Source organism: Canis aureus, chromosome 5, assembly GCF_053574225.1.
Source record: "Canis aureus isolate CA01 chromosome 5, VMU_Caureus_v.1.0, whole genome shotgun sequence".
NCBI classification, from domain to species: Eukaryota; Metazoa; Chordata; class Mammalia; order Carnivora; family Canidae; genus Canis; species Canis aureus.
Genome location: NC_135615.1, coordinates 51,841,330 through 51,860,160, shown reverse-complemented (window position 1 = coordinate 51,860,160; position 18,831 = coordinate 51,841,330). Strand labels below are relative to the sequence as shown.

Genomic DNA, 18,831 nt, shown 5'->3' with positions numbered 1-18,831 from the left:
TTTTCTTTCTTGACTGACTGATTAAGGAAACCTATCTTTAAATATTTATATGTGTGTGTGTTAACTACTCCAGCCTGATCAGCCTATTAGAGGGATCTTTTGAAGTTGATGTCGTGAATAGCAGTTGTAAACTCCCATCACCATAAGTGAACTCTTTAACATTGGTCAGGCCATTGCTGGAATTTCTTATATGTGAAATACAAGCTACAAAAGTATACATTCTCCTAGACAACTGAAATCTAAGTCCTTTAAGATAACTATCTGCATCTGACACCTAAAGATTGTTGGTAGAAATAGAACTTGTAATGTTTTCACCTTCATATACTTGAATTCAAGAATTTTTTTAAAAAAATATTCAAGTGTAGTTGATATACAATGTTACATTAGTTTTAGGTGTACAACATAGTAATTTGACAGGTTTTTACATTATGCAATGCTCACCACAAGCATAGCTACCATCTGACACCATATAACGCTATTACAATATGACTGTTTTAGTATTCACTATGCTGTGACTTTTGTTCCTATGATTTATTCATTCTGTAACTGGAAGCCTGCATTTCCCACTCTCTTCACTTTTTTTGCCCATATCCCTACCCCTCTGGCATCATTTTGTTCTGTGTATTTATAGGCCTGATTCTGCTTTTATCTATTCATTTGTTTTTTTCACATGAGTGAAATCAAATGAGTTTTGTCTTTCTCAGTCTGAATTATTTCACTTAGGCTAATATCTTCTAGGTCCATCCATGTTGTTATAAATTACACAATATTTATCTTTTAATTGCAAAGGATAAAATTTCTGAAGTACTGTAAATATTAGCATGCAAAAAAATAAAATTTTATATGCATCTTTAAATATATCAGTTGAAACTAAATGCCATAGTATTTTGGTAACTTTCATTATACACTTAAAAATATGTATTTAAAAAAAAGGCTCTTCTTTTATAGTCAAAATTTACATCATTTTTTCCCTCCTTTAACTCAATATATCTGCTCCTTCTTTCTCAACCAGAATACTATCCTGATGTATATTCTAAGATATATTTTTATACTTAAAAGTATTTTAATTATATCATATCACTATCACAAAAATGTATATATTGTGATTACATTTACAAAAATTCCTTTGATAATAAAGGAAAAAATTTTCCCTGGATTATATATTCATTACATTACAATCATTGTTAGTCAATTATTGATTAGCAAAACATATATGTATAGGATCAAAAATTTTTTTAAAAAACTCATCAACTGTTCATTTGATTATATCCTCTTCTAAACTTGATGAAAACTAGAAATTACATGCTATTTAGTCATTAAAATAATTCTCTTTTTCAACATTGATACGAAATGCTTCTAAGTATCTCTTGACACCCATGTTTTTAGACCACAAAACAGTGAACTAATTAATGTAAAATTACAGATAGGTAAAGGATAAGTTTTTCTTTTATAAGGTGGGAGAAATAAGATATAAAATGGAGAAGCTTTGCTTTTTTTCTTAGAAGATAGTACATAAGGAAGCTGAAGATCTTGAAAATTATTTTCTTAAAGTCTTCTGTGTTTGCCTATACCCATCTTCATATGACTCAGGAATATGTAATAAGGCTGCTGCTAAAAGGAAATAATTTTTTAAAGCTATCATCATTTGAAAAGAATCATAGTAGTATTCACATGGTAGCATCAGCCTTTGAGAGAAGTATACAATATTGTTTATTGAATTATAAATTTACATTAAGGAGCTTTTTATGTAACTCCATGGCTGATTGTTTTGACATAATTATATCTAATTCTATAAACTGTAAACTCTACCATCATGTTCCTAGAAGATCATTCAAAGAGACTGATTCCAGTGTGTTGGGGTCAAACAAGAAAACTAAATACTGGTGTTCATGGAAGGTCATTTGGTGTTTTAATTTAAGGCTCTGGATATATACTCTTCTGTATTTCTCTTCCTTTGCTTATGTTAGTTCCTCCATGTGAATTACTAGTTTCTTTTCCTTGTCCCACATATGATATGACTTTATTATGACTCTTACTGTATTTATGAAAACCAATCCTTTCAGCTTCCTAAACACGTCTCAGATCTAATCCCACTTCTCTATCCAGTGCCCCATTCAGACCTACACCATTTGTCATTTGGTAATTATCTTCTATCTGCTTTCCATGCCTCCATTCTCTTCCCACTCCAGGGTCTCCACCATAGAATTATTATAATGACCTGCCTAAAATACACATACAATTCTAACATTCTCCTTCTCTGAAATCTTAAGTTGCTCTTACTCACAAATCTTCAGTGTTTGTGTCCTGCCAAAAGTATTAATATTTACTTTAACTTATTGTAATTCTCTGTTCTCAGCTACCTTTCCAATTTTTTCTCCAGCAATTATCTTCATCTATTTTATACTCTTGTCACACAAAATTCTTATTTCTTTGAACACATATCATAGTACATTTATTAGATGTCTCTATGGACACGTAACTTTATTTTTTCACTAATAGTCAACATAAGCTTTTGGTTACCTGTGAAGAGAGACTAAAACTTATGATTTATAATCAATATTGTTTTTATATCACATTGATAATAGCACTAAGCATAGCTATAGGACACAGAGGCGGGGGGGATGGCAAAGACAAGCTTTGAACAATGAAGGGAAACCGACGTAAAGAAAAACTATAATCATAATCCTGAATGTATCAAGATTTTTCAAAAGGTGTTTTGAAAACACACACATACACATACAAACATAAATTGCATATGTATTTAATTCTCCTTTATATTATAAAACAAATGATTTTTGCATTTGAGATTTAACCTAGAACTCAACGGACTATAACTATCTTTTTATAATTCTCTTTTAGATTCAGCATAGTGAGGTAGCATGAACTCTAGGATGTTGAAAGGCAGGTTCTACTAACACTTACTAACTTTATGATCTTTGATAGGTCATTTATCTTTGCTAAATCGCAGTTTTTCATACCCATAAAGTGAAAATTAATATATATTCCCTTTCTGCTCAAGGAAAGATTGTATCATTTAAGTTAACATTTGAAAGTATACGATCAATTAAAGAGATTTAAAAATAAATTCTATCATAGAATTGTTCTGTAGTCTCTTTAATCCTGTATTTCCTTAGAGGATCTTGATAGAAGATATATGTTGATAAGGCTAATAAATGATCAAATAAGGAAATAAAGGACATATTGGGGGTTCATTTGTTTTATTTTTTTTATTTCTTTCTTTTATATTTCTTATGTTTCTTCCTTGTTAAAACAGTTTTGGTATGAACCATGATGGAATTGGAAATTCTTGTGGGACGAAAGGTCATGAAGCAGCAAAACTTATGGCAGCTCACATTACTGCAAATACCAATCCTTTTTCCTGGTCTGCCTGCAGTCGAGACTATATCACCAGCTTTCTAGAGTAAGTAATCTCTGGAGAGTGATGATGAATTGCTCCAGAAGTAAGCCATTGGTAGAAGCCTAATATGTAGTGCTTCGTACTGCATAATGAGTAACTTTTATAGGGTGATATTTCAGGCTGTTCCCAAAATATTTTAATATATCATTGTGGCAAATTTTTTCCTTCATACTCCAACAGAACTTGGTAGATTAGAGAAACTGGAGCAAGGCTATAAGTGGAGTTGATGATGTGAGTGTCAGAAATGTTCAATAAATGGGAAACAATGTCAGAAAGAATTTAGATTTACACAGTTTAATAGAGTATAGGTGAACATTAATTCGGTGATTATCTATTTCATTTTGTTGTTGAAAAAACTGAATTTTTCAGGAATGCTGAAGTATCTAATAGTAACAAACAACAACAACAAAAAACCAAATACCTAGGAAATGAAAATGAGAAAATGAAAATTTGTCTTTGAAAGTTTATTTTGTGACTCATCTTTTCTGCAGTTTGAGAACTTCTTTGCTGATCTTTTAATGTATATTTGAGAGTCTGGTTATTTAAGTGTGAAATAAATAAATTAGCTGAGGTATAACTGTTTATTAAAGCAGATTTCCTTTCACATCTTACCTGCATAGGACTTTAGGATTGGACTTTAGAAGCTCATAGACTTAGGTCTCGCTTTCTAACTGTGTTACCATGGGCATGTTACTTAACCTTTCATAATCTTCAGTGACCTCACTTGTTAAATGAATTAGGTAATAATACACACATCATGAGGTTGTTACATATATAATTATGTACAATGTTATAATGTATATGTAACAGTAAACATTCATTAAATGGTAAGGTTGTTACATATATAATTATGTACAATGTTATAATGTATATGTAACAGTAAACATTCATTAAATGGTATATGTTATTTTAAATAATATGAAGGCTTTAAGCCTTATTGTTCTATCATTACTTTTAACTGTTTTGAGCCATTGTTTTCTTTGGGAGGAGAGATTAAATGCTCTGTGAAAAGTTGAATCATAGAAAAAGCACACGTGAACAACAAATTTTTTTTAAAAACTGTCTTTCTTCAAAATTCACATTTATATTACTGTGGTCTAAAACCTTAAAAATTCAGATAGGTTATGTAAGGTAATATTATTTATTAAAGCTTTGATTCATATCTGCTAATCACTGAAACTTCTGAAAACTTAAAATTATGAATTTTTTAAAACCCCAAATGAGATTTTAAATTACCTAGCACAATGATTTCATCAGAGATCAAAAGATAAATGTTTAAAATTGGCTTTTTTGAATTAATTAATGTAATAATGAAATAGAAGGAATTGGGAATACATATTAGAAGGTAGTTTCTCTGAATAATTATGCTATAATCTAAAATTTTTAATGTTAGTAACAGGTAATTATAATACTATACTTGCCTAGTGCCTAAACTGGGTTGAAGGCTGTAAAGATAGACCACAGTGCATTTGTTTGACATCTTTTGGTAGTTTTTCACACAAAGCACTAGTATTATCATTTTCCAAGATGTTTTTAATGAGATCATATTACCTAAATTTTAAGCATTGTTGAGGATCTGCTTTCCCCAGAAATCAAGCCAGATCTGGAATTTCTCCTTTGACTTGGCTCATGTTTTTATAATGGAATCTTAGTGTCTATCACCAGAAAGACAAACTGTATAACATGCTTAGTAATCCTGTGCATTTTTGAAGGCTTCTCTCCTGGTGTTTTGTTTTGTTTGTTTGTTTGTTTTTTTGCAAGTACCAAGTTTCTTTCTCCCCTATCCTGTTTATTTTGTACAGCCTATTTGCTAGGACCATCTCTGTATACCTAACAAAGACCCATTTTGATCTCTTGCCAGACCTTGCCTTGATGAAACTATATTAAGGCTGTTAAAATACTCTGAAAGGAAATCCCTAAATTACTAATAAAATACTATAAAGAAATCACCACAGATCTGGTGAGAGATGTAAAATTATTACTAATTGCAATAAAGTGTTCCATTGAATTAATTAAAAGAATTAATCCACAGAGCATTATTTAAGCCTTATTGCCTCTTTGCATTTTGTATGTAAGCATGATTAGTGTTGACAGGGTTTAAAAGTCTTATTTATCCTGTATTTTATAAAAATATTTCTGTTGTACATCATCATGGAAATGCTCACAAAGTTAAATCCATTAGTAAAAAAATAGATATTAAAGACAAAGGGTAGAAATTTGGGGAAAGTTGTCTTTTTTTCCTTTTTTGATAATAAACTAAACAACTCTGATTATAATCTGACCAAGCAATAAGGTTTGTTTTTTTTTTTTGTTGTTTTTTTTTTTTTAAACACAGGACCCTTTAAAAAGGTCAGTTCACTGGAGCACAAAGACATAATAGTAACTTTCTTGAATTTCTTTGTTCCTTTTTATTAATGCAGTTGGCTTAATTGCTTTAACAGCTATGTGTGATATTTTTAAAAATCCAGTGATATTTTGATCAGGAATTGAGGTTACATTTATGTTTTATAGTTGGCTCAAAAAGACTCATAACATTTTATTTTAGTTTCTCTTCTCAAGAAGAAGAAATCTTGAAAGATGAATTGTTTAAGAACTGTAGCCCAGCCAACAAAATGCATACCTTTCTTTACTTAGTGACTGTATAGGCCCAAGATGATGGTGGATTTCAACAATGAGCTTTCTATGATTTATAGAGAATCACTATTCACTATGTTCAACTGAAAACAATTCCATGGCCTTTAAGTGCCAATAGAGTAAAAGTCTCTCATGTCTTTCTGAAACACTAGGTGCTACTGACCAATCAGGAGATGGTGTTTACCAACTCCCAATATTTTTTTTCAGATTTCTTAAACTCGGTGATTCAATAAGTGGTTCATGAATCGCCCAGAAGCCGTCCTGATTAAATAATAAAGAACCCATTTCCGTTAAAATGGACGTGTTATGCCAGCTTCTGATGTTTTCGACGACGGCTTTGCAGGTAGTGTCCTTCCTATCTGCCTGCGGGACTTATTTACTTATTTATTTAGAAAATAGAGAAAGATGAACCTGGTATTATGGCTCACACTCATTGATGACTATGGGCTAATTTACCAGGCAGTGGAAGGCAGCCAGTAGTTTAGGCCAGTTTTTCATACATTTTCCACCACTTAGTGGTAGTACAGAGTAATTTCATATAGTTTTCAAAAATTCCGGAGCCTCTGTGAATCAATTCTTGCTCTCTTTAAATTAAAGTCTGTTAAATTGTTTGAACTGTCAGAGATCCATAGCAAAATTTCCTACAGCTCCAAATTAAATACAGACTAGCCATTTTCACAGAAAGGATGGAAGCTGAATAAAAGAAAGGCAATATTATGGTAGAAGGTAAACTAGAAAGAAAGAGCTACAAGGAAAGTGATATAAGATGAACAGGATGACTAAGACACTCACATTTCCTCTATACCAATTACCTTTGAAAGTCAGTATCAATAATCTTTAAATGGAAAACGATTTCATAGATGGGACCCTCTTTATATATGGAGCCCAAGAAACAGCAAAACAGGTTTCTCCTCTTTCCATTTATCAGGCATATTTTGGGGACTTCACCTTAACCCATAAAAATCTTTGATTAAGTCATAATTACATATGGAGAAGAACATAACCAAGTAAGTCATTTGTAGTACAGTGTTTGTTTGTTGGAAGCCTCAAATTCAGTTCTATTCAAGCATCCTAATCATATAGATGGCAAGAGAGAAAGGTCTTACTTTTAAGTAAGAAAGGTCTTACTTACAGTCGGACTTTTAGAAAGTAGTTATTATTTGTTTTGTGAAGATTGATAAAGAAGTTTACAATGACATAGTAGGTAAGACACTTGACTTGCCATGGATAATACAATCTAATTCATTTTTGTTTAAGTGTATGAGCACTATTTTGTGGTAAAAATAGGAGTTGGCATTAAATGTTAACTTTTTGTTGTTGTTGTTAAAAGACTGTTAAGATATATATAGGATTATATAGAAAGATTTCTTTTTTAGATTGTCCCACTGTGTTGTAGGCTGAAGGTCTATATAGTATAATTGTTTAAATAAAAAATAAATCTAAATTTGCAATTAAGAGAATGTGCTCACATGTTCTGGAAACAAAGCCAAGGGTACATATTTTATATAGGGATCTGTAAATTTTAGCTGAAGACTCAACTCTGGCTCATGTTCCCATTTCAAGGCTAATTTTCAAACTATGTAAATCAGAGTTCTCTAAATTAGAGGTAGACTACATAAAATATGATTTTGCTATCATGCTGCAAAGATTTCTGGAAATGTAAATGTACTTTGATTTACTAAGAATTTCATAATCTAGGAAAAAAGCATGTTCTCAAGCTAATACACATTCTTTTTTCTGTCTTGTCTTAGATGCATAAACAAAAGTAGGGTGTTATTATCTTTATTGCTGTAGATATTAACAAAAATTGAGCTTTTAGTAGTGAAATGTATGTTGCTAGAGAAATTCTCAGAGTTCTAGTTTTTATGTATATGGTTTTGCTCAGGACCAATATATCAGTGCTTAATAACAATAAGTTATAATAGTATCTCATAGATGGAAAATGATAGTGCTTTTCATTTAATTTATTTATTAACGAATGAGGTTTATGTTTTCTTAGTGGAAAAATTTGCATATGACCAAAACACAGACCATCTGTGCTTAAAAGTGCCATATGATGAGAAAACTCAAGTAGATTTATACTACTCTTATTATTTTGATAAGAGTAGCATATATAATACTAGGTTTAGCATCATAAGAATTGTATGGTTATATCAACTAACTAGAACCCCAGATTTAATAATAGTTACTCCTAATTTCCATTTTGCTAAATAGACTCAATTACAAAATGTAAGAAAATAACTCATCTAATATTTTTGAGAAAGGAAAAAACATTTGTGCCTGGAGACCTGTACAAAAATGTTCATATCAGCATACTTGACAATTTTCAGAAATTAGGAATAATGTAAATGCTTATTAATAGAAGAATGGATAAATAATTATGCCATAGTCTTAAATGGAATATTAAAGAATGATATTAATGAACATAATATTGAACGAAAGTATAAAATCACAAATAAAAATCTACAGCATGACTCCTTTTATGTAGTTCAAAAATAGGCAGATTAATAATTGAGAGATGAATAATTACTAAGAAAATCATGGAAATAATTATTTTAAAAGTCAGAATGTTAGTTCTTCTAGAGAAAGTGAGGGGTGTAATTAGGGTTAAGCTCCTGGGAATTTTATAAGAGGAAAAAAAATACTTCCAGGGTTAAATATACATCTCTCTGATTCATATCCTCTACCTTCTATACTTATATCTGTGATATTTCATAATGGCAATTGATGACTCAGAAGCATGGTAATATCCAGAAATATTATTTTCTAAGAATTAATTAATCATGATCTAGAGGTTTAACTTACTTGAAAGTATTAGGAAAATAGCAAATTTTAGTAACACTATGCAAAAAATATTTTTGTCACTTACCCTCAGGTAAGAATTAAAATATGAAAACTACCCCCCACCCCAAATAGTTTAACCCAGGTTTTATGGTATATATATCAAATATGGTTAGTAAAAATATATATATACTACATTTTCTACCCAAAATGTAGGAACAATAAATCAATCTTGAAGATAATCCCTACCCTTGCTTTCCCAGAACCGATAAAAATAAGACACGTGACTTGCCATTAGTGGTTTGTATGATAGTATGGCCAAACCCATTTAAAAAGGCCTTTGTTGATGCCTTATTTCTAAATACATGTTCGTTTTGATAAAGATCTATATGTTTTTGTTTATATTTTATTTATACAGTATTTTATTCTTCTGCAAAAATATAAAGAAAAGAATAAGACTTGTCTAGATATTTAATTAGACCACATTAATACAAAGCAGTAAATAATTCTAAAAAACTGAAACAAAAATCCACTTATGGAGTAAACTTTATCAAAAGACTTTGTCCACAGGTGACCACAGTGCATGCCTTCTTTATTGTCTGGAGGCCTTTCCAATGGTTGTCTAATTTGGTATTTTTAAAAGAACATGAACCATGGTTAGAACACCATTAATACCTTGGAGCAAGAACTTTAGACAAATGAATTATTCTTGCTTCCTCCTGGGTTGAGCCAAATTTCAGTTTGCTATCAAAAAAATTTTTTTCCGCAGGGTATCTATTCCCAAAGTCTTTTGGGGGGTCTGTATAGTATTTTCTCTAGGTTTCTAAGTTAATTTTCTATATCTACAAGTAATTATATATAATAATTTTTAATAGATTTTTGAGTTAGTGCTACTTAGGTGAATTTATTGTATAGTTGCTTTGTTATGCTATCGGCAAATATTTTTACCAATGGAACCCTGTACTTAGATCCTTCAGTAGTTAAACTTTTCCCATTAATTTATACTATTGCTTGATTTTTTTTTTTACATATTTCAACCCTTTCATAAAGACTTTTGTAATTTTGTTGTAGATGGAACTGAAACTGATATTTTAGAAGAAAAATTATGGGCTTAAACTGCTAATTGATTTATTTCATGCATATTGCATTTTATCAAAATTGTCTTCTTTCAGTATACTTTTCACATTTGACTGCTTTATCATTAATCTTAATATAGAAATTTGAATATACATATCTATATAGATTAAAGATACTTTACATAATAAAATAAAAGGAGCTTGCTATTTTAAAAATTCATCTAGAAATAATTTCTCTTATTGCAGTGCATGTCAATTTCTCAAAGTTCAATAAATAGGAAGTAAAAGCATTCTTTCATGAAAACTGGACAGCAGGGTGAAAATAAGTTGTTTTCTGTTAAATACATTGAAGAGTGACAAGTGAAATGATTATAATAACCAATAATAAACCCATCTATATTAGTGCAACATTTATTATTTTTATCCAAATATTTTTATTGATGAAAAACCAATCAAGAGGGGCATAAAGGAAAGGAAAGGGTGCAAAGAAGACAGTGTTCTGCCCGTGGGTTTCTGAATCTATCACCTTGTGAGTCGTATGGTTCAATTTTTAAAAGGTATTAATTTGCTCCTGTGCAAATACACATTTTAATATAGCAAATTAACTTTTACATTTTAAGAAGTATGACAAAATAGTAAGTGAATATGAAACTCGTTATTATACATGGCTCTTTCTTAACCTATCTATAAATGAAAATTTGTACTGTCCTAAATAATAGTTGAGGAACTTCTACTTGTGAAATTATTTTCCTTTGGCAAAGTGGATGGAAAAGATTTGGAAAAAAAAACACAAGTGCTGGCACAATTGACAGGAATGTTGGAAAAAATTTTTAAATGTTGGCATAGGAATTCTTTAAAAATTCTAAGTTACTCACATGTGAAATGAAAGTAAAAAAGCATCTGTCCTATTTTATGCACACTGACTAAAAAAATGAACAATTATCTTTAGCAAAGTATAAAGCTCTTTAAACTAAGGTATTCCGTCTGGATTTTGGCGATCTTTATGTTATTTGTTCCACTGAATTAAAATATTATGTTTGAGTGCGAGCATACTTTGAAAGCAGAAATTGCAGAGAGGAGAACATTCTCTTTTCCAACTCTGATGACCCTAGATGAAATATGAAATTTTTGAGAGACTAAACACTCCTAATATACTTGAGAGAACTTTGGATCTTGGCCTCATCTGTCATTCTGCCCATTTATTATTGAAATATTTCAAGAACCTTTGGACATGTCTTACTACAGCATCTATTGTTTTGCCCAAGTTAGAGGAGTATATAGATTAGGTCTTTAAGAATGACAACCATAGTGGCTGTTTGTTTTTGTTTTGCTTTGTTTTTTTTTTAAATTTTCCACATTTTATGTTTTTAATTCTACTACCAGATGTGGTTGTATTTTCATGGAAAACAAACAAGAAGCTTAGAGTAATATGAAATTCTATTTTGATTCCTTGAGAAATTAGTTTAAATCAGTATTTTAAGGCCAACATGACATTTTGAGATTGTTGTCTGAGATGCTTTTATTGTGTCTCGGTGCTGGAAAAAACTACTGGGGCTCTTTTTCACATTTCAGTAAAGTTATTCTATTCTGCTATGTGAGTATTTGTTGGTAGAATGTATTGCTTTTCATGCATCAAGTTATTAAAACAAAGAGTTCGACACATGGTTTCATGATTGTGATGGAAATAGTCCATAGTGTACCTAATTTCCTTTGATCCTTTATGTTGAACAGTTCAGGCCGTGGTACTTGCCTTGATAATGAGCCTCCCAAGCGTGACTTTCTTTATCCAGCTGTGGCCCCAGGTCAGGTGTATGATGCTGATGAGCAATGCCGTTTCCAATATGGAGCAACATCCCGCCAATGTAAATATGGGGTAAGAAGTCTTAATCCTTATGTTTAGTCACTTACATGTGTTCTTTCATGACACAAATATTAAGTTAGATTTTAACTGAGTGTAGTTTACCACTGATAACATCATTCATTCAAGTATGGCCTTTGGCACACTGCTTTTTTTCTGATATAAATTGTTTATTTCTAAATATTTGAGTAATCTTAGGTTTCAAACATCTTGTGAAGGATACAGGTAGAATTTTAATAATTTATGATTTATTTCTTTTTTAAGTCCTGAGCTTATGATGCCAACTTTAGTTTGTCTTTTGAAATGTTATGGTTTTGAAAACTTCCCTCTCCCAGCCTTTTTTGGTACTTTAATAATTGGGTTTAAGAGAATTTTCACATTGGCTAGGAGCCTTTATTTTAATTTATACTTTTTAGTACTGAGTCATTTCAAGTTGCTTCACTCACTGCCCACATTCTAACACAACAACTGAGTGGGGACAAGATGACATTAACCCAAATAGAAAAACAAGGAAAATTACTGTGGAAAAAATGTAGGTTTCATAATTGACTCTTCATGTCTGCCTAATAAAGTAGGCAGTGGATGGAGCAACCTGAAATGACTCAGTACTAGAACGTATAAATTAAAATCAAATAAATAATATTATATCTAGAAATAATAAGTTTTATTGAGAAAAATATCAGTGTTTAGTGTAGAGACATATTCATAGAAGGTACACAGTGTAAACATGCTGAATGAAAGAAGAGGATTTTTAAATGTCAAGTTGTAAGAAAAATTCAGGTTTAAAGCATAAGTTTCGGCGGGGGTGGGGGTGACTGGGTGATGGGCACTGAGGAGGGCACTTGATGGGATGAGCACTGGGTGTTATTCTATATGTTGGCAAATTGAACACCAATAAAAAATAAATTAAAAAAAATAAAGCATAAGTTTAACAGCTTAATTTCTATTTTTATGCAAATACTATTTAAATCTCTTTTTAAAAATAGTAGCAAAAAAGGAATTAAGTTTTAAGGTAGAAAATACTAAATAATATATACATTATTCTGTACTAATTATTCCCCTTGGGTTCAGTACAAAAGAAAATGATTTTTTAAAATATCCCTTGGGTGGCAAGTATATTCTTATTCTTGGTGGGCTTTGACAGCATATTTTGTGCAACAGATTTAAAGATTTTGTGCAACTATCTAAATATCTAAAGCCTAGAATAAGACTTTGGTCTTTCTTGTCTCTCTGTACAGAGTCTCCTGTTATTATTTCTATATGATTTTAGGTTTTTTGTTTCTTAGGTTGTTTTTTCCTACAGAAAATGTTGGTCAGATTTCAATCATGGTCTTTTTATATATTTGTAGTTTAGTAGGTTGAAATTCATGACCAAATAAGATTACAGATTTTCTATTATTCTTATCTATGATCTCATTTCTTTATTAAGAAGTGAAATAGTTTATCTAATTTTAGTTTTTTTTATTGGAAATTGAGTTTTAACTGCACTTATGTATTTTTATATTAGATAATTTATATTATCAGTTTTGCAGGACCTATGGATACATTTTTTTATTTCTTCAATAATTAATAAAAATTTTCACCTGATCATCCTCTCTACCTGTATATCTCATTTATTTTAAACTAGTGGATTTGGGATCCCTGGGTGGCGCAGCGGTTTGGCGCCTGCCTTTGGCCCAGGGCGCGATCCTGGAGATCCGGGATCGAATCCCACATCAGGCTCCTGGTGCATGGAGCCTGCTTCTCCCTCTGCCTGTGTCTCTGCCTCTCTCTCTCTCTGTGACTATCATAAATAAATAAAAATTAAAAAAAATAAATAAATAAACTAGTGGATTTGAAGTGAAGATAAGTAATTGCAAAATTGTATATTTTCAGTTTATGTTCCTTATATTTAGCTTTTTTTTAAAAGATCTTATGTATTTATTTGAGAGATAGAGAGAGCAAGAGCAGGGGGAGGGACAGAGGAAGAAGAGCAAGCAGACTCCCTGCTGATCAGGGAGCCGGACACAGGGCTCAATCGCAGGATCCTGAGATCATGACCTGAGCCATAGTCAGACATTTAATCAGCTGAGCCACCCAGGTGCTCCCTTTTATATTATCTTTATGTGTTATGTTTATAAAAACTTTTATAATAGATATAAAATAAAATTTGGAAAACTTGAGGAAAGGCATTAGCATCTTACAATCCTATACGATTTTACATATTTTATCATTAATCTTTTCACTTTGATTTGCAGCAAAATGGTTTTCTTAGACTCATGTACTATATGAAAATGCTTATGCTACCTTTTCGTAATTTGATAAAAATTGTAATTATCTATTAATAGTTTGTAGGTGGTGAAACTAAAATACAGAATGTGATTTACCTACCCCAGGGTAAAGACAAAAAAAAACTTTTAAGATTTTTTATTTATTTATTCATATTTATTCATATACATATATTCTATATTATTCTATATTCATATACATATATTCTATATATGTATATATATATATATATATTCTATATATATATATATATATAGAGAGAGAGAGAGAGAGAGAGGCAGAGACACAGGCAGAGGGAGAAGCAGGCTCCATGCAGGGAGCCTGATGTGGACTCGATCCCGGGTCTCCAGGATCATCCCCTGAGCTGAAGGCGACGCTAAACCGCTGAGCCACCCGGGATTCCCTAAAAACAAAAATTAAAAAGGTCTACTTTACTTCCATTTTCTATTAAGATAAAGATAACTTATATTCTATTTCAGAAGATACTTTTTATCAATGTTCATCAAATGTCTATTTCTAAATATCTTCTTAAAAACAAAATAAAACAAAACACCTCCCCATCTTATTCCAGTCTTTTTTGAGAGATAGGGGATCTAGAGAGCTTTCCTAAACTTATTTTCAGGGTTATAATTTCTCAGGTGGTGAAACCCTGAGTGTTGGGTTTGAGTTTTATATTTTTTTATCGTATGTAAATAGTTAGGACCTTCAAGGCAAGGTATAAGTACAGATGAGCAGCATACAAAATAAGATCCTACTAGATCATCTAAAAAGTCTGCTAGCTGTATCATCAAATACTAAGGGTGCCTTTGATGTGTTGATTAAATTGCATTGCAAATAAAACAGTATCAGTTAGTCTTAAAAATGTGGGTTTTTTGCCTATTTAGAGGAAAATTACTCCCTGTAAAGTTCTATAGGATCTGTTGTCTCACTCTTCTTCCATTTCAATTTGTCTCTTTCTTTAGCAGAAAGGAATTATCGAAAGTAGATTAACAAGAACATTTTATAATAATAATAAGCTTAAACTTTGGAAGGAACTCACTAATGAGCCCATATATTTTAAGGGATGTGGGTGATCTTTGCTCTCTAAAAAAAAAAGCACAGATTAATTCAAGACTCAGTCTCAAACATAACTCCACATTTCTTTATTCTGTCACTGTAAATCATATCCTAAACATTGTTTTCATATATATTTAATGAATCAGTATAGGTCAGCAATATCCAATACATAATTTACTGGTAATTGTCAATTGGTGTTGCCCTCATGACACTTTTTAACAGAAATAGAAGAAAAGAAAAAAAGAAGGGTGAAAATTCACAGAGAACCATTAAAGACCCTGAATAGCCAAAGTAATTTTGAGCAAGAAGACCAAAGCTGGCAGCATTATACTTCCTGATTTAAAAAGCTGCAGTAATCAAAATAGTATGATCCTGGCATAAAAATAAACATAATAGACCAATAGAACAGAAGAGAGACTAGACATAGAGCCATGCATATATGACCAATGGATCTTTGACCAAGGCCCCTTGGTCAAATATACAATGGGGAAATGATAGTCCCTTCAATAAATGGTATTGGAAAATTGGACAGCCACAGGCAGAAGAATGAACCTGGACCCTTATTGTACACCATACACAAAAATGAATTCAAAATGAATTAAGGACTTTAATGTAAGACTCAAAACCATAAAACTCCTGGAAAAAAAACATAGGGAAAAACTTCTTGATTTTGGCAATGATGAAAAGGCAACTTATGGAATAGAAGAAAATACTGCAAATCGTGTATCTGTTAAAGGATTTCTGTCCAAAATATATAAGGAACTCCTACAACTCAGTAGCAAAAAAAAAAAAACACAAAAAAACAAAAAAAACAAAAACGAAACAAAACAAAACAAAAAACCAAATAGCCCAATTAAAAAATGGGCAAAGAACTAAATAGACATTTCTTAAAAGAAGACCTTTAGGGGATCCCTGGGTGGCTCAGCGGTTTAGCACCTGCCTTTGGCCCAGGGCACGATCCTGGAGTCCTGGGATCGAGTCCCACGTCAGGCTCCCGGCATGGAGCCTGCTTCTCCCTCTGCCTGTGTCTCTGCCTCTCTCTCTCTTTCTCTCTCTCTATGTCTATCATGAATAAATAAATAAATCTTTTAAAAAAAAAAGAAGACCTATAAATGGCCCATAGATATGTTAAAAGGTGCTCAACATCACTAATCATCAGGAAAATGCAAATCATAACCATGATGAACTATTACTTCACACCTCTTAGGATATTTATAATAAAAATAAATAAATAAACGCAAATACAAAAGAAAACAAATATTGACAAAAATGTGGAGAAAGGGGAACACTTGTGCACTGATGGTGGGAATGTAAACTGGTACAGCCACTGTGGAAAACAGTGTGGAAGTTTCTCAAAAAAAAAAAAAATAGAACCACCATCGAGTAGTCCCACTTCTGGATGTATACCTAAAAGAACTAAAATCATCATCTCAAAAAGATATATTCATGGTAGCTGAGCTGTGGAATCAGCATCTCAAAGAGATATGTGTATTCTCAAATGCATTGCAACATAATTCACAATAGTTCAGACATGGAAGCAACTTAAATGTCCATTGACAACAAATGGATAAAGAAAATGTAAGAACGTACAATGGAATATTATCCAGACCTTCGGAGGTGGAGATCCTGACTTTTGTGACAACGATAGAAGAATCTGCTAAGTGAAATAAGGCAAGTAAGGAAGTACAAATACTAAATGATGCCACATATGTGCAGAATCTGAAATAGTCAAACTTATAGAAGCAGAGTAAAATGGTGGTTGCCAGGGGCTAGGGAAAATTAAAAATGAGGAGGTAATTTGTCGAAGGATACAAAGTTCAGTTATAAGATGAATAAGTATCTATATAAGTATCTATATAAGATGAATAGATATCTGGGGTACAGCATAGTACCTACAGTAAACAATAATCAATTGTATACTTAAAAATTTCCAAAGAGGGTAGAACTTATGTTAAGTTTTCTTATGACACATACACAAAATAATAGAGGACGGGAGGAAGCCTTTGGAGGTGATGGATATGTTCAGGGCATAGTTTGTGATGATGGTTTCATGGATGTATACTTATCTCCAAATTCCTCAAATTGTATGCATTAACTGTGTGAAGTTTTTTGTGTGTCAGTTATACCTTAATCAAGTGTTTGGAGAGAGAGAGAGAGAGAGAGAGAGAGAGGTAATTGCTCACCAACAGGTAGACTTAATGCCCAGGATAACATGAGAGAAATTTTATAGATAAAATAGCTTTGTTTAACATATGGGAAGTTTTTATTATCTATGAAGTCTGTCACTGTCCACATAAACTTACAAATTAGCACATAAATGCCTAATAGTATGCTATACCTTGTTGTTGCTTACTTTAATGTAGAACTGAACAGTATTTTATCAATGAACCATGTATTCTGAATCCCAGAAGGGAACACATGATCTAATACAAGGTTTCACAATGAAACAGAATATTTTAAGATTATTTATTTATTTATTCATGAGAGACAGAGAGAGAGACAGAGAGAGAGAGAGAGAGAGAGGCAGAGACACAGGCAGAGGAAGAAGCAGGCTCCATGGAGGGAGCCCGATGCAGAACTCGGTCCCGGGTCTCCAGGATCAGGCCCTGGACTGAAGGTGGCGCTAAACCGCTGAGCCACCTGGGCTGCCCCAAAACAGAGTATTTTAAATAACATTCTGCTCATTACTATCCTATTATTATTATTATTATTATTATTATTATTATTATTATTATTATCATTATTACTATGACCTTGAATTATTGATAGATTTTACTTGGGCATTGTTTCCAGTGAACAGCAGCCAACTTGTTCTTGTAAACTTCGGATGGCAAAAGGTACATTAAGCATGCAAAGTGTTTTACCTTTACCTGGCACATGGCAAACGTTCAGTAAGGATTTCCCTTTCTTCTATAAATTATGTCATCCATGATACCGTTCCTCTATAGTTGATATGCTGGTAGTGCTGTAGGAAAATATAAGTCATCTGTATTTGGGGAGCATTTGAAGATATTCTAAGCTCATGCACATCCTTCAGTCTCAGCTCTAATGCATTTTCTCTTCAGACAGACCTCTTCCAGTCAATCTACAGACAAAGCCTTCTCCCAGTTTTTCTCTTTCACATTATGCTTGAAATAGCAGTCATTTCAAGCCATAATCATTCTATTGGATTACTCATAATTATTTAAATGTCATCTTCTAGGTAAGGCTTCCCCTAGCAATTTTATCTAAATCTGTGTGTGCACATGTGCACATACACATGCACAAGTGCACTTCCTGTCATTTTCCTTTCTTTATTTCTCTCCTTAACATTTATTATTTTTAAACATACTATATATTTTGTTAATTCATCTTGTTTTTGTCTGCTTTTCCCACTAGATTTTTCCTGGGCACAGAGATTTTACCAATTTCATTCCCTGTTAATTTCCCTAACACATAGAACAGAGCCTGGCTCATGATAGGTGCTCAGTAAATATTTGTTGGAAGAGTGAACTGATCAATTATAATAGAACATAAGTTCCATAAGAGTAGGAATCCCACCTGCCTTATTCATGACTGTTTACATGATGCCTGCCTTATAATATGAGCTCAAAATATTTGCTGAATAAATGAGTGAGAAGAATTATCTGGTGAAGAGATAGTGGGGAGAAGACCTCTGTGGCTTTTTTGTGTATTTGAAGAGCTGCCAGAGGCTAGTGTTGCTGTAGCTCTCAAAGCAAGTACCATATAAATGAGATAGA

General features: G+C 32.0%; 1 protein-coding gene across 1 annotated transcript in view; it reads left to right on the top strand.

Moving 5' to 3' along the window:
• The window catches only part of ADAMTS6 (ADAM metallopeptidase with thrombospondin type 1 motif 6), a 283,681-nt gene that overhangs the window by 151,092 nt on the left and 113,758 nt on the right, over positions 1-18,831 (top strand). Inside the window, exons 9-10 of the mRNA XM_077897999.1 lie at positions 3,275-3,421; positions 11,641-11,782. Of these exons, the coding sequence (XP_077754125.1) occupies positions 3,275-3,421; positions 11,641-11,782 (289 nt within the window). The remainder of the gene's footprint in view (positions 1-3,274; positions 3,422-11,640; positions 11,783-18,831) is intronic.